We start from the raw sequence: 14,557 nt of genomic DNA, 5'->3' as shown, positions 1-14,557 counted from the left end.
GTATTATTATATGGTGACTAACATAACATAATAAAATTTAAAAAATAAAAATAAAAAAATAAAGCACAGACTCAACAGTTTTTTAGTATATTCACAGAGGTGTGCAATCATCAGTCACTACAACTGGTTTTAGAGTATTTTCTCAGCCACAAAGAATCCCTATACCTTTTAGCAGACACACACACGCCCCTATTTTCCCGTAACTCCCCAGTCTCTGGCTACCGCTAATCTACTTCCTGTCTCTATGGCTTCATTTATTCTGAGTATCTCATATAGATGGAATCATTTAATATCTGGTCTTTGTGACTGACTTCTGTCACTTAGCATCATGTTTTTAAGGGTCACCCATGCTATAGTTTGTATCGGTGAAAGTCTGATTTTGAATATGCTGAATTTGAGGTGTCTTCAGGACAGCCATGTAAGACTATTTTGGAGGCAGCTGGAAATCTGGAGCTCTGGAGAATGGTCAGGGCTAAAGAGAAATGGCTAGGACCTTGGGAAGAGGTGAGGGCAATCAAGGAAAGTAGAAGGAATAAACAAAGAGAAGAAAGAATATAATACTAGAGAATGCTTGTATTTTTTTAAAGGATACATGAAAGAAGAGAAACCACCAAATAAGACAAAGAAGTCAGAGAGGTAGAGAGGAAAACTGGAGGCTCCAGAGGTCAGAAATGTCTGAAGGTGATGATGCCACCCTGGCACACTTCAGCTCCAGGGACAAAGCAGGTGTGTACCAGATTCTTGTTGAGTCACCTGATCTTGGTTCCCATTCTATCTTTGTACTCCACGACTTTCAAGGGTTTTTTCAACCCCAAGCGCCACAGATCCCAGTCTTTAACTTCCTTCTTGTAGTGTCTTTACGCTCTCTCCTTTCTCCCCTTTGTACCCATGGGCAGAGCTCTGGTAGTCACCTCGCTGACAGGCCACCTGAGGACCGCTAGAGAATCTAGGAGGCTAAGGAACTCCAGGTCTCCCTGACTGGACACACAACTGCTAGTATTTTTTCAGAGGCACTGTTCTCAGAGGTGACTTCATGAATTTGTATTGTGTTCTTTGTCCTACCCTGGTACATATTCAGACCCTCAAGCGTTTCTGAAAACTTTGCGATGAGAAGAGGATATTTAAGGGGGTCACTTGTGAATGACTGTGAATAAAAGACCAGCCTCATTCCAGGTGGTAACAGACATTCCTCCCACCCCCTCATCTTCTAGCCCAAGCACAGAATTCAAGAGAAAGGTGACACAGTAAAAGGGAATCTGGGTGCCAGAATGGGATTAATAATGACAAGTGCCAAGAAATTAGGAGGAAGAATTTCAGTTCTGTACTTCTTAATACTGCTTGGGAATCCTGCTCCTTTGTAGGCAGCTGGGGAGCCACAACTGCCCTTGTTAAGTAGGACAAGAAGACATACTAGGAGCACATCTAGGATCTCCCCCACCCCTCCGTGAGACCATTTGGTACTGGAGAGAGGAAGCACATGTCTGATGGCACAGTAACCAGATCATACTACAGATGAGCATCACAAGACTTTCAAGCCATGAATGATCAGCCCAGGCATTTCAACATGGTCAGGGAGGGAGCAGTCCAGACAAGATCAATCTAAACCTTCCTGGCGGACTATGAGGCATGTACAAACGTGTAGGTTCATATCTAATTTCAGGCTCAAGCAGCTCCAGGGCACCTAGATAAATTAATTGGTCATGAATCTTTAATCTAGGTGATCTTTTTTTTAAAGATTTTATTTATTTTTTGACAGAGAGCGAGCGAGAGAGCACAAGCAGGGGGAACAGCAGAGGGAGAGGGAGAAGCAGGCTCCCCGCTGATCAGAGAGCCTGACACAGGGCTCGATCCCAGGACCCTGGGATCATGACCTGAGCCGAAGGCAGACGCTCAACCATCTGAGCCACCCAGGCGCCCCTCTAGGTGGTGATCTAATAACAATAAAAAGAATAAACTCCTTATTAGGGCAAAAAGCCAGACCAGTGCACAGATACTGCCCAGACTTCAGCTTCTCTCCGGGACAGGACCTTCAAAGTTCCCTCCAATACAGAAGCTTGAGATGCAAACTGATATAAATGGTACCTCATACTCAGTAACTCCATTTGCACACAAGTGTCCCTAATCTAAGGGAAAGGGGACACAAGCAAGACTGGAAAAAACTGAAGACTCCAAGCCTTCATCTCCTTTCTTTAGGGCATAAAGGATAAGGTGAAATGAATAGGTCTAAGTCATCAGTTTATACGCACAGAATAGGGTTTCAGAGTAGCAAAATACTACTGGGACAGTCCAAAGGCCAGGTAAGCCTTAAGTACCTTACTTCAGACCTTGGCAGAAACAGAGAACTGCAATGCCTCATTCCTTTCCCTAAAGGCTGGGATGTGTGGAACTCAACCATTAAGTAGAGTGCTAATAGTAGGGTATGTACCTAATTTCATGCCATACTTGTAGAGCTGGGCCTTGTTCAAACACAAACCTATAAAAAACCTATTTATGCCTTGCTTATACGTACTGACAGTAGCCAGAATGGAAAAGCCCATGTCAACGTAGCTACAATACAAAGATATATGAAGTAGCATCCAGAAAGGTAGGCCTAAGAAAAAAGAGTAGTAGACACTGTTAAAAAGGGCAGTGTCTTGGGACTACTGCTAAAGCACTCAGATGGCAGCAAACGGCAAAAGGAGGGCAGGCCATGAGCTGCACTGGACCTTAACTGCTAAATTTTGGATGTAACTGCTACATTTTGCATGATACAAAAACCAAGGCCCTAAAGACTGGGGACTCATAGAGGCTTGTGGGTCCCTCTAGGACACACTTCTTTTTTTTTTTTTTTTTAAGATTTTATTTATTAGAGAGAGAGAACGCGTGCGAGCGGGGGGAGGGACAGAGGGAGAGGGAGAGAGAGAAGTCCAAGCAGACTCCACACTGAGCACAGAGCCCAATGGGGGGCTTGATCTCAGGACCCTGAGATCATGACCTGAGCCAAAATCAAGAGTTGGACACTTAACCAACTGAGCCACCCAGGTGCCCTTCTGGGATGTCCTAAGATGAAGGCTTGATGTCTAGTTTCTATTTACTGTTAAGTGAAGCTGGTGGTCAATGTGGTCTGGAAGGACTGGGTGGTAAGAAATGGGCATTGTGAGGCTAAGAAAAGAATGACTAAATGGCACAAGTTCAATGAGAATATAGAAACTGCAGGCTGAGACAGACAGTCAAGCACTCAGGAACCCCCAGTCATCTAAAAACTGGAGGAAAAAATGGAGTCAAAGGAAGATAACACAGAGCAAACAGAAGAGAAACACAAGTACCTGAAACCCAACCTTGCAACTGAGAATAAGGCTTGCCTCTGCCTTCCTCCTTGAGTGGAAATGAATGACTTGCTTCCCTGTGAACAGCCAGGCCACCAACTGTGATTGGGGACAAATACCTACAAGATCTGCTGCAGAGAAACTTGCCACACGAGACAGGAAGAAAAGCAGCAACTCAATCTGACGGTAGGGAGGTGTACAAGAGGGGAAAATGTGTCCAATTACATTCACATTTTTAAAGAAGAGATGGCTTTCATAACATAAATAACATCAAGAGTAACATACATGGTGAAATTAGAAACTTCGCCTAAAGTATTCAGTTAAAATTGGGGGGCAGGGGGGTGGGGTGAGAGAAATTACAGAAGATACAGTTAACTCTAAAACTTAAAAAAAAAAACAGTTGAGGGGCGCCTGGGTGGCTCAGTCGTCAGGCATCTGCCTTTGGCTCGGGTCATGATCCCAGGGTTCTGGAATCGAGCCCTGCATCGGGCTCCCTGCTCCACAGGAAGCCTGCTTCTCCCTCTCCCACTCCCCCTGCTTGTGTTCTTGCTCTCTCTCTCTCTCTCTCTCTCTGTCAAATAAATAAAAAAACTTTATATAAAAAAAAACAGTTGACAATTCCATTCTACTAGTCCATCTTTCGAAAAATAAGTTTTACTAAAATCACTAAGCAAGCTCAGTGTAAAGGTTTGGCAAATATGAATATTTAAGGGAACATTTATAGTTAGAAAATTTATAAAACCACAGTTGGACTATTTGATAGCAACACTGGATACACATACATTTCTCAGAGAAAATATAGCCCCAAATTAACAAAAATGAGTCAGAAAATTGGCAAACATGCCTCACTTAACTGATGTAATGCTATTGTTCTCATTTAAAATATATAGAATGCAATTTTATATCATATTTATGCTGCATTTTCAAATACCAACATGACATTTAAATAAAATCAATCCACAACTAAAAGAGAACAAAATTCAAATCATCAAGAAACTTTTTATTAACATTAAGAATTAGCACATGTGGCAATGGTTGCAAAGCATTTTGAATGTAATTACTACCACTGAATTGTATACTTAAAAATTATTAAAATGGCAAATTTTATGTCATATGTATTTTATCACAATAAAAAGCACATGAATGGGGGAAAAGAAAAGTCAGTGTATTTTGCAATTGTGTGCCCTTTTTACACAGTCAGTTCAATATTTTTTGGTACTTAGATAATTCACATTGTATAAGGCTAAAATATACCAGTTAAAAGTCTTTACCTGAATTTCCATTTCAAAGATTAATCATACAACAGACATTCCAAAGTAAAAAGTTCGAACAGCTTGACATATTCATAGTATTTGAGGCACAACAGCAAAAAGCATTTTAACATTAAACAGTCTCACAACTCTATTACCATCACTCCTTGAATTTTTTCTTCAACTATCATGCAATAAGAACATCTGTGAGATCTAGGCTGTAACGTAAGTCAAAATTAAATTTTTTAAAAAAAACACTCGATCTAGTAAAAAGAAATAATTTAGGAGTTCAAAAGTCACTCTACATTTTTAAATGACCATAATGCAACTAACCTTTTTTTTCCTCAGTAATTTTTCTCTGAATTTATTAGTGATAAATCCCCTTGGGCCAGCAAATCGTAAACGCTGATATTTAGCCTGAATGTATAAGCTCTTCCGTACTAGGCCTGATTTATAATGGGGCTGGAATCTGCCACCTCTAAATTTGGTCTGTAAAGAAAAAAACAATTAAGTGTAAAACTACAGCTTCCAAATCTAGTAGTATAAGAAATGGAAAAATGTCTGGTACTTGGAACCACCCTTGATTCTAGGCACTATATATATCAAAAGGGAAGAGGTAAATGATGGTTATAAAGTATGTTTTCTTCAAACTAGGCTCGTAGTTTATTTTATATAATGATTTTTAAAATTTACATAAAAGCAATTTTTTACGACTTTATTTATTTGAGAGAGAGAGAACACGAGCGGAGGGAGGGGCAGAGGGAGAGACACAAGCACACTCCCTGAGGAGCAGAGTTCCACGACAAGGGGCTTGATCCCAGGACCCTGAGATCATGACCTGAGCCGAAGTCAATGCTTAACCAACTGAGCCACCCAGGCGCCCCTACCTAAAAGCAATTTTAAAAACTAAGTTAAAAAAATTTGAAATTCTTTAAATTTATCATGTAAAAACAAATGCAACTTTTAAAACCTTACCTAATGAGCTAAAATTATCCTTCTGATTCATAATGAAATATATCAAATCCCAAATGGGGGGAAGACATTAAGTATCAACACCTATTTAAGAATCAAAAACTCTCTTAACTTCATCCTGTCAGTTCTTCAAGCCCATCTTTCTTTACCATAAAAATACCATTATAGCGAATATTTTCAAGATAAGAGTTTACAATGAAAAAGACCATTTCTTGGCCCACATACTGCCCAGTATTACAACAGACATAAGAGGACAATGAATATTTGTTTGATTCCCATGTGGGAAATGTACGAACGGTATGTTATAATGGAGTAATTATAAAAAACCAAGCATATTCCTCTTTCCAGAATTATTTAACAAATGGGTATGTCATACATAATGAAGCACATTACTTAAAAAAGCATTTATGCCAGGCCTATTTTCCAATTTTCTTAAGGCTACAAAAAATTCAGGTAAGACAGAATAAGACACTATAGTTTCATTAAAACTATCTGCACAAACTTAACGTATCAGAGCTAATCCTGAAATTTACACTGTTCATTTTTACATATCTAATAAAGTGACTACTCTCTTGCTTTGAATTAGTCCATTAAAAAGAAAATTTTAATGAAATAGCTCCTTTTCTTAGAAAGGATTATTTCTTCTCCTGATTTTACTATAAAGAATTGTGAATTTCTAAACAATCATATAACATTACACAGCTTTAAATGACTGGTCAAAAGGAAAGATTATTGCATATATTTTTAAAAACATTTTAAAATAATTAATATTAAAGAACTTTCCCTTAAGAAGAAAGGGTAACAGGAAATAGGCCTTGTAAGGACCTTAGAAAAATTCTACAAACAACTATATCTGACCAATGAGAAGAACAACATGTAGGAAGCACTCATATCAGAAAGCCCAGCTACACTGTCTCTAAGTTACACAGACATCACATTTTCAGTTGATTTTGTGGCTCATTACTCAAGAGATTAAAAGATAGTATAAAACATGTTTATATTCTATGGCCATTGCTATTTTTGAAAACCTAATGTCACACCTGTTTTCAGGTACATGAAAAACTGGCCGTTATCTGCACAATGCCTTCAAGTTGTGCTATTACAAATGAAAAAAAGTCTTTCAACATCTAGAATTTATGCCTCTCAACAAGCCAGGTATTAATAGAAGACCACTCAACTCCCTCCTACTCTACGGTTTGGGGACAGATTATACTACTTTTATGCTCATATTAATTTCCTCCTAATGAGCTAACTACTCTATCCAGCCTGCCTGCTACTTACACAAAAAAGCCTAGATTATTTTCCTTTCTTTTGGCGGTACGGGGAAAGAGATAAACCTTGTCTGCCTCCTCATCAAGAGCCACCCCATCTGCATCTGTTTTATATATTTGTGTTTTCCATGTAATCTTTGAAAAAGGGTTCCAATGGTTAAAAAAATATCTGAAACTCAAGTCCTGAGGAAAGGGATTATCATTAAACTGATTATAGTTAACTATAAATTTATGTCCAGAAATATTAGCTTATAGCTACTATTTGAAATATCACAAAAGCAGCTTTTAATTTACTAACACTTAGAACATTATGTTCAAATCATAAACCCAAAGCTAGAATTAGATGGAAAATAACACTGAATACCTTAAAAGGTCTTCTAAAGCCTGTTGTGTTTTGATGTCTTCCCTCAACTCCAAAGGGTTTCTGAGTAATGATGTCTTTTCTCTGCATAGTATAATTCTGTATGAAAAAAGTATTAGTATGGATTAATATATTTAAAGCTTATTTTTAAAAGTTCATCTTACCATTTAAAAAATATGAGTTTTGGGCAGAAGACATGAATGGACATTTTTTTTTTAAACATTTTATTTATTTGTTTGACAGAGACAGAGACAGCGAGAGCAGGAACACAAGCAGGGGGAGTGGGAGAGGGAGAAGCAGGCTTCCTGCTGAGCAGGGAGCCCGATGTGGGACTCGATCCCAGGACTCTGGGATCATGACCTGAGCCAAAGGCAGCCGCTTAACGACTGAGCCACCCAGGAGCCCATGAATGGACATTTTTCAAAGAAGACATATAGATGGCCAACAGACACATGGAAAGATGCTCAACATCATTAACTATCAGGGAAATGCAAATTAATACCACAATGAGATACCACCACACCTGTCAGAATGGCTAGACTCAAAAACACAAGAAATGTGTTGGCAAGGACGTGGAGAAAAAGGAACCCTCAGGCACTGTTGGTGGGAATGCAAACTGGGGCAACCACTGTGGAAAACAGTATGGAGAGTCACCAAAAAATTAAAAATAGAAATACCATATAACCTAGCAATTCCAATACTGGGTATTTACCCAAAGAAAATGAAAATACTAATTCAAAAAGATATATGCACCCCAGTTTACCACAGCATTATTTACAATAGCCAAGACATGGAAGCAACCTAAGTGTCTATCGATAGATGAATGGATAAAGAAATATGGTATCTATACAATGGAATATTACTTGGCCACAAAAAGGAATGAGATCTTGCCATTTGCAACAACATGAATAGGCCTAGAGGGTGAAATGAAATCAGTCAGAGAAAGACACTAAGCATGTCTTTCTAAATGAAATCAGTCAGAGAAAGACAAATACCGTAAGATTTCACTTATATGTGGAATATGAAAAACAAAAAACATGAATGAACAAACAAAAAGCAGAAAAAGACCCAAAGATACAGAGAACAAACTGATAGTTTCTGGAGGAGAGGGGGTGAGGAGATGGGCAAAATGGGTGAAAGGGTGTGGGAGATATAGGCTTCCAGTTATGAAATGAGTAAGTCATGGAATGAATAAGTCACAGAGAGGAAAGGTACAGCATAGGGAATATTGTAAATGTTACTGTAATAATGTTGTACAGTGACAGACAGTAGCTACACTTGTGATGAACATAGAATAACACAAAGATTTCTTGAATCACTGTGTTGTACACCTGAAACTAATATAACACAGTGTGTCAACTACACTTCAATAAAAAAATTAAAAATTTTTTTAAAAAATAAATAACACATTTTAAATGTATAGGATTAAGAACACAAAACATGTAGCATGTAGCTTAGCTGTAGGAACATACATATACCTTCCTTCACGTAACCCATGCTAGTTTATGAGGGGCTAGTTTAATTCATGAATGTGAGAAGTATAAAAAAAAAAAATACTCCCGTTTCACAAATGAGTGACTTTTGGAAAATGGACTATACATCTAGTATTTATTCAGGCATCCAGGAAAGAACCAAACTGTTGCTAAAGAGTTCCCACTGCCTAAGAAGAAAACAAATTCTCAACACTGCAGGAGGCAGGTTTTGCTGACTCAGATAACTGATTTGAGGTGATGCTCCTGCCATGATCAGGAAAGTGTCAAAAGTCAGAGTATTACGACTGTAACTGCAAAGAACTGGAATCCTTTAATGGGAACAGAAAAGATGGGGCCCATTCTGAAGTTTCTTTTTTCCAAAATCAGGTCTTAAACCTATTCATTCCATTTGCTGTACTTCCTCTTTCATACCTTTATCTCTACCACCCCCAAGTTTGAAAAAAAAAAAAGTCATATAAAACCCTTTACATAGCAGTCATCTCGAATTTATACTAAGTCTATAAATTTGACTAAGTGCACAAAGATACATGTAATGAGATGAGACTGAGGGACCGTGGTAGGGAAGGGTGTATTTTGCAAGTGAAGGGATGTGAATCACTGGGGCTCAGCGGGAGGACTGTACCAGACAGCTTCTGACCAGGCTCCCAGTGAGCCCCACCCTCCAGTATCCAGCCCCCTTTGTCATCCCCCTTCCCTTGAGTGTGAGCTAGACCTAGTGACTTGCTTCTTACAAGCAGCGAATGATAGAAGTGATAGAACATCACACTTCTGAGATTAGATTATAAGCAGACTCTGGCTTCCAACTTTCTAGCTGTCACTTGCTTGCTCTTATTTCAAAAGTCAGCTGCCATATTTTGAACTGCCTATGAAAGAGCAGATCTTTAGAGAGAGAAAGTAGATTAGTGGTTAGCTAGGGGTGGGAACAGGAAATAACTAAACAAACATGAGGGCTATTACTGGGGGTCATAAAAGGTTATAAAAACTGGATTATGGTGATGGTTACATATCTTGGTAGATTTATAAAATACCATTAAATTGTATACCTAAAAGGGATGAAAATTTTATGGTATGTAAATTATATCTTAATAAAGTTGTTCTCAAAAAAAATCTTAAGAGGGGCGCCTGGGTGGCTCAGTCGTTAAGCCTTCGGCTCAGGTCATGATCCCAGAGTCCTGGTATCGAGCCCCGCATCGGGCTCCCTGTTCAGAGGGAAGCCTGCTTCTCCCTCTCCCACTCCCCCTGCTTGTGTTCCTGCTCTCTGCTATCTCTCTCTGTCAAATAAATAAAAAAATCGGGCGCCTGGGTGGCTCAGTTGGTTAAGCGACTGCCTTCGGTTCAGGTCATGATCCTGGAGTCCTGGGATCGAGTCCCGCATCGGGCTCCCTGCTCAGCAGGGAGTCTGCTCCCTCTGACCCTCCACCCTCTCATGCTCTCTCTCATTCTCTCTGTCTCAAATAAATAAATAAAATCTTTAAAAAAAAAAAATTAAATAAATAAATAAATAAATAAAAAATCTTTAAAAAAAAATCTTAAGAAAAAAAATCTTAAGAAAGTAGTACTATAATAAATGAAATAAAATCCTACTAAATCAGAGATAACTATTTCCTCTGTCATAAGTGTAAGACTCAACAGAATATTTACATTGAACAATAGAATCATAACATGTACTTACTGAACAGTTAGAAAAATACTGGTGATCTCTATACATATAGATACATGTGAGGAGAATGGAGTGTACAAAAATGAAAAATTTGGAACTGCAATCTTACCATGTGAGGTTTCTGAATAAATTTTCTAAAATTTGATTTTACAAAACCTGTAGGTTTTTGGAATTCATCAACATGAGTATTCTTCGACCTAGAAAAACTGGAAGGCTGATCATTCCTAATAAAATGAAAGAGACAAAGTAAGAATATTTTGTTAGTTTACCTTTACCCAACAAGTAAAGAAGAGAAATCAAATTGCCCCCTTCAGAGACAATTAAAGCAGCAAAACAGTAAAAACAAACAAACAACAAACCTCAAAGATCTATCACTACTAAAATTACAAATGAAATGATAGTTACCAGGGCTAAACCTTCGTTTTTCAACAAACATTATTTAGCTAAGTTTGAAGTCAGCAATAGGGGGAAACAAGGTTTGGACCAGTGTTCTCAATCTGGGGTCCAAGGACAGGTTTCCCGGGGGGTTATAACCCCCTGAAACCATATGTAGAATGTGTGTTCTGAGGGAAAATCATCACTGCTCTTGAGACTCTGGCAGTATGGGGTCACCCCCCTTGCTGACAGACTCTTACTAATGAAAGCACCAGAGACAAAGAATGTGACTGGCTCAGGTACCCTCACTGGCAGAGCTGAGCCCTCTGTTTCTGCTGGGCCACGGGAGCAAAGGACAGCTCCCCTCTCCTGTCAGCACAAGGTCCAGAGGTCACTTCTCTTCCCAGGCAGCCAGACCTGGGAGGGAAGGTCCTTCCTTGGGCTTCTCTTCTGACAGCGTCTCTCCCTGTCACATCCCACATCTCCCCACAATGTTCCTCAGACCCTTCCTGCTCTGTGGTGAACAAACCGCTCACTGCCTCAGCCCTGCCTCAATCCCTTCCACGGGTCTCCCGCTGACATAAGGATAAAATCCACACTCCTCACCATGACCTTCAAGGTCCCTCCTGCTCTGGCCCTTGCTGTCTCACTGGTTGCTTTGTTCCCATCTCCCCCACATGCACACTGGGCATTGGAAATATTTAGCCCCACGCAGTTCCCAACACACACAATCTCTCCTGCTTCCTCAAGTTCGCATGAGCAATCCCTTCTGTTGTAATCTCCTTCCCCTTAGATCAACTTTAAGATTTAGCTCCAACTGCACTGTTCCAGGAAGACTTTTCCAGACCCCTCTGAGGTAGACTAGATACCCCTGCTATGTGTACATGAAGCATTTGGGAGTGTTCACACATATCATTCATGTTTACAAATGCTGGTGCACCTGCCTGTCTTACCCAGCAAGCTGTGATCCCTTCAAAGGAGGCACTGTGGGTGGTTCATTTTGTGGCCCCAGTTTTGACCCCCAAACCTGACCTGGAATAGCTACTCAGGGTATTATGAAATGTTAAAAACTCTCATGTTCTGTCAAAATGCTCATGATATGATAGTAAGTGTGGTACAAAGCTGTATTTGGAGGATAATTTTTTAAAAAAATTTTTGTGGGGGTGCCTGGCTGGCTCAACTGGTAGAGCAATTGACTCTTGATCTCGGGGTCATGAGTTTGAGCCCCACATTGGGTGTGGAGCCTACTTTAAAAAAAAAGATTTTTTATTTTTTTTAAAGATTTTATTTATTTATTTGAGAGAGAGAGAGCATGAGAGTGGAGTGAGGGGCAGAGGGAGAAGCAGACTCTCCGCTGAGCAGGGAGCCTGATGCAGGGATGGATCCTGGGACTCCAGGATCATGACCTGAGGCGAAGGTAGCCGCCTAGCCGACTCAGCCACCCAGGTGCCCCAAGATTTTTTATTTTCAAGTAATCTCTATACCCAATGCGAGGCTCGAACTCACAACCCCGAGACCAAGAGTCACATGCTCTACCAGACTGAGCCAGCCAAGTGCCCCAAGGATAATTTTAATTATTTAAAATATACTACCTATATGCCCAGAAAAAATAAATGACAGGAAATGTATTAACAGTGGTCATCTCTGACTCATGAAATTAAAAATGCCTTATATTTTTATTTTTATACTTTACTATATACTTCCAAATGTTTGCCATTAGCATATACTACTACTTTTATAAATAAAACCATGGACTTTTAAAAATCTTCTTTGCAAAGCATATATCTGATAACAGAGTAATGTCCAAAATATATAAAGAACTCTTTACATCTCAATAATAAAAATATAATAATCCAACTTAAAACATGGGCAAAGGATTTAAATAGGTATTTCTCCAAAGAAGACACACAAAAGGCACATGAAAAGATGCTCAACATCATCAGCCATTAGGGAAATGCAAATCAAAACCACAATGAGATAACATTTTATACCTACTAGGATGGCTATGATCAAAAAGATGATGCCACCAATGTTCCTAACAGCATTATTTACAATAGCCAAAAGATGGAAACAAACTAAATGTCCATCAACAGAAAAATGGACAAATAAATGTGGTATATACAATGGAATATTATTCAGCCTTATGAAGGAGTGAAATTTTTTTAAAAAATGAAATTCGGACACATGATACAACATGGATGAAAAACATTATCCTACATGAAATAAGCCAGACACAAAAGGACAATTAATGTATGACTCCACTTACATATATGAGGTACCTAGAATAGGCAAATTCCCAGAGATAGAAAGGATAGAGGTTATCAGGGGCTGGGAGTAAAGGGGATGGGGAGTTTCTCTTTACATGGTACATAGTTTTTGTTTGAGATGGTGAAAAAATTCTGGAAGTGGACAGTGTGGATGGTTGCACAACACTGTCAACGTACTTCATGCCAATGCACTGTACACTTAAAAATGGTTAAAATGGTAAAATTTACTATATGTATATTTTGCCACAATAAAAAAAATTTAAACCTTTTGATATTTGTGACCAGGCAAAAGAGTGTCCAAGTTAAAGAAACTACTTCCCAGCCTCCCTGCAGCTACGTATGGCCATGAGACTAAATTTTGACCAATGTTGCTAAAGCTGCATGTATAAATTCCACGAAATCTTTAAAGACAAGGCTAGAATATGGACCTGATGGCCAGGGCACAAACACCCATCCTGGACCATGAGGCAGACACCACATGCAGAGGTTATCTGAGGAGCAAATCTAAGGAGGCCAGTTTCCTGATGGGTCTACCCTGCCTACCATGCTCTGACTTCCTGACTGTAATCTTTTTCTACATGAGAAAGAAATGATTTTTCTTTTGCTCTTACAGTCCATTCTCTACCCAGCAACAGGGTGAATCTTTTAAAATTTAAATGAGATTATATTCTTGGGTTAGAACCCAAAATGTTTTATAATCTCAGAATAAAATACAAAGTCATCATGTCCTCTAAGGTTCTTTGGCCTCACCTACTTACTCTCTTCCTTTCCCACTAATAATCTTATTGGTCTGCTTTCTAGTCTTTAAGCAGGAGTAAGCATGATCCTGAAGCATGATCCTGCCTGAGGATCTCTGCCTTTGCAGTTCCCTCTCTTAAAATACTATCCCCTAAAAAACTTTACAGCTAACTCCCTCACTTAATTCACAGCCCTGCTCAATTAAAAAAAATCCTAAGTGCATTCCATAACTACCTAAATAAAATCACACCACACATATCACTCTGTCCTATTAAGCTTCCTCTTCTGCCTTACTTTCACCTCTCATTCACCGACATATATTTATTTATTTTCTCCTACCATTAAACTGTAAGCTCAATGAGGACAAGGACTTTGTGTATACTTTTTCACTGTATGTTTTCTATACCCTGTGTAGCTAAAAGGAAAGTCTCTGCAGTCTGATGTCCTCTCAAAGTCTACTATTTTATTTTGAAGCTGCTTTATCCCCCACACACCATGCCTATATATACAGTACAACACCTTGGTAACACTGTATGGAACTTAGTAAGGGTGGATACAAGAGGGAGAAAGAGTGGGTCAGGAGAAGACATGGAGATATTAGGGTAAGAGACTGGTCAGAAGTTGGGGGAAAAAGAGAAGAAGGTCTTTGAGACTAGACAGAATGTCCTAGCATTAGGCTTTCTTGGGAAAGATTGCCTTATGCATTAGGGAATAAATACTAATCAAGGCTTAAATGCAGTACAATGTAAGTATCCTCTGTCCTATCTACTCCTTTGCAAAGTCTTCGTTCAACAACTCTGAATTGAGTTCAAGGCAGTGGGGATACAATGGTGGGCAAACATACACACAGGGCTTGCATATAACT

General features: G+C 39.2%; 1 protein-coding gene across 4 annotated transcripts in view; it reads right to left on the bottom strand.

Moving 5' to 3' along the window:
• Positions 1–14,557, bottom strand: part of BCLAF3 (BCLAF1 and THRAP3 family member 3) — a 55,804-nt gene that overhangs the window by 5,015 nt on the left and 36,232 nt on the right. For all 4 annotated transcript variants that reach the window (XM_081809061.1, XM_081809064.1, XM_081809063.1 and 1 more), the window contains 3 exons: positions 10,422–10,536; positions 7,163–7,258; positions 4,889–5,044 (listed from right to left, as the gene is read on the bottom strand). In XM_081809061.1, coding sequence (XP_081665187.1) covers positions 4,889–5,044; positions 7,163–7,258; positions 10,422–10,536 — 367 coding nt within the window. The remainder of the gene's footprint in view (positions 1–4,888; positions 5,045–7,162; positions 7,259–10,421; positions 10,537–14,557) is intronic.

This window comes from Leptonychotes weddellii, chromosome X, assembly GCF_054177405.1.
Source record: "Leptonychotes weddellii isolate Sample4059 chromosome X, ASM5417740v2, whole genome shotgun sequence".
In the NCBI taxonomy this organism is placed as follows: domain Eukaryota; kingdom Metazoa; phylum Chordata; class Mammalia; order Carnivora; family Phocidae; genus Leptonychotes; species Leptonychotes weddellii.
Note: the sequence above shows the minus strand (reverse complement) of the source record. Positions and strands in the feature narration are given on the sequence as shown.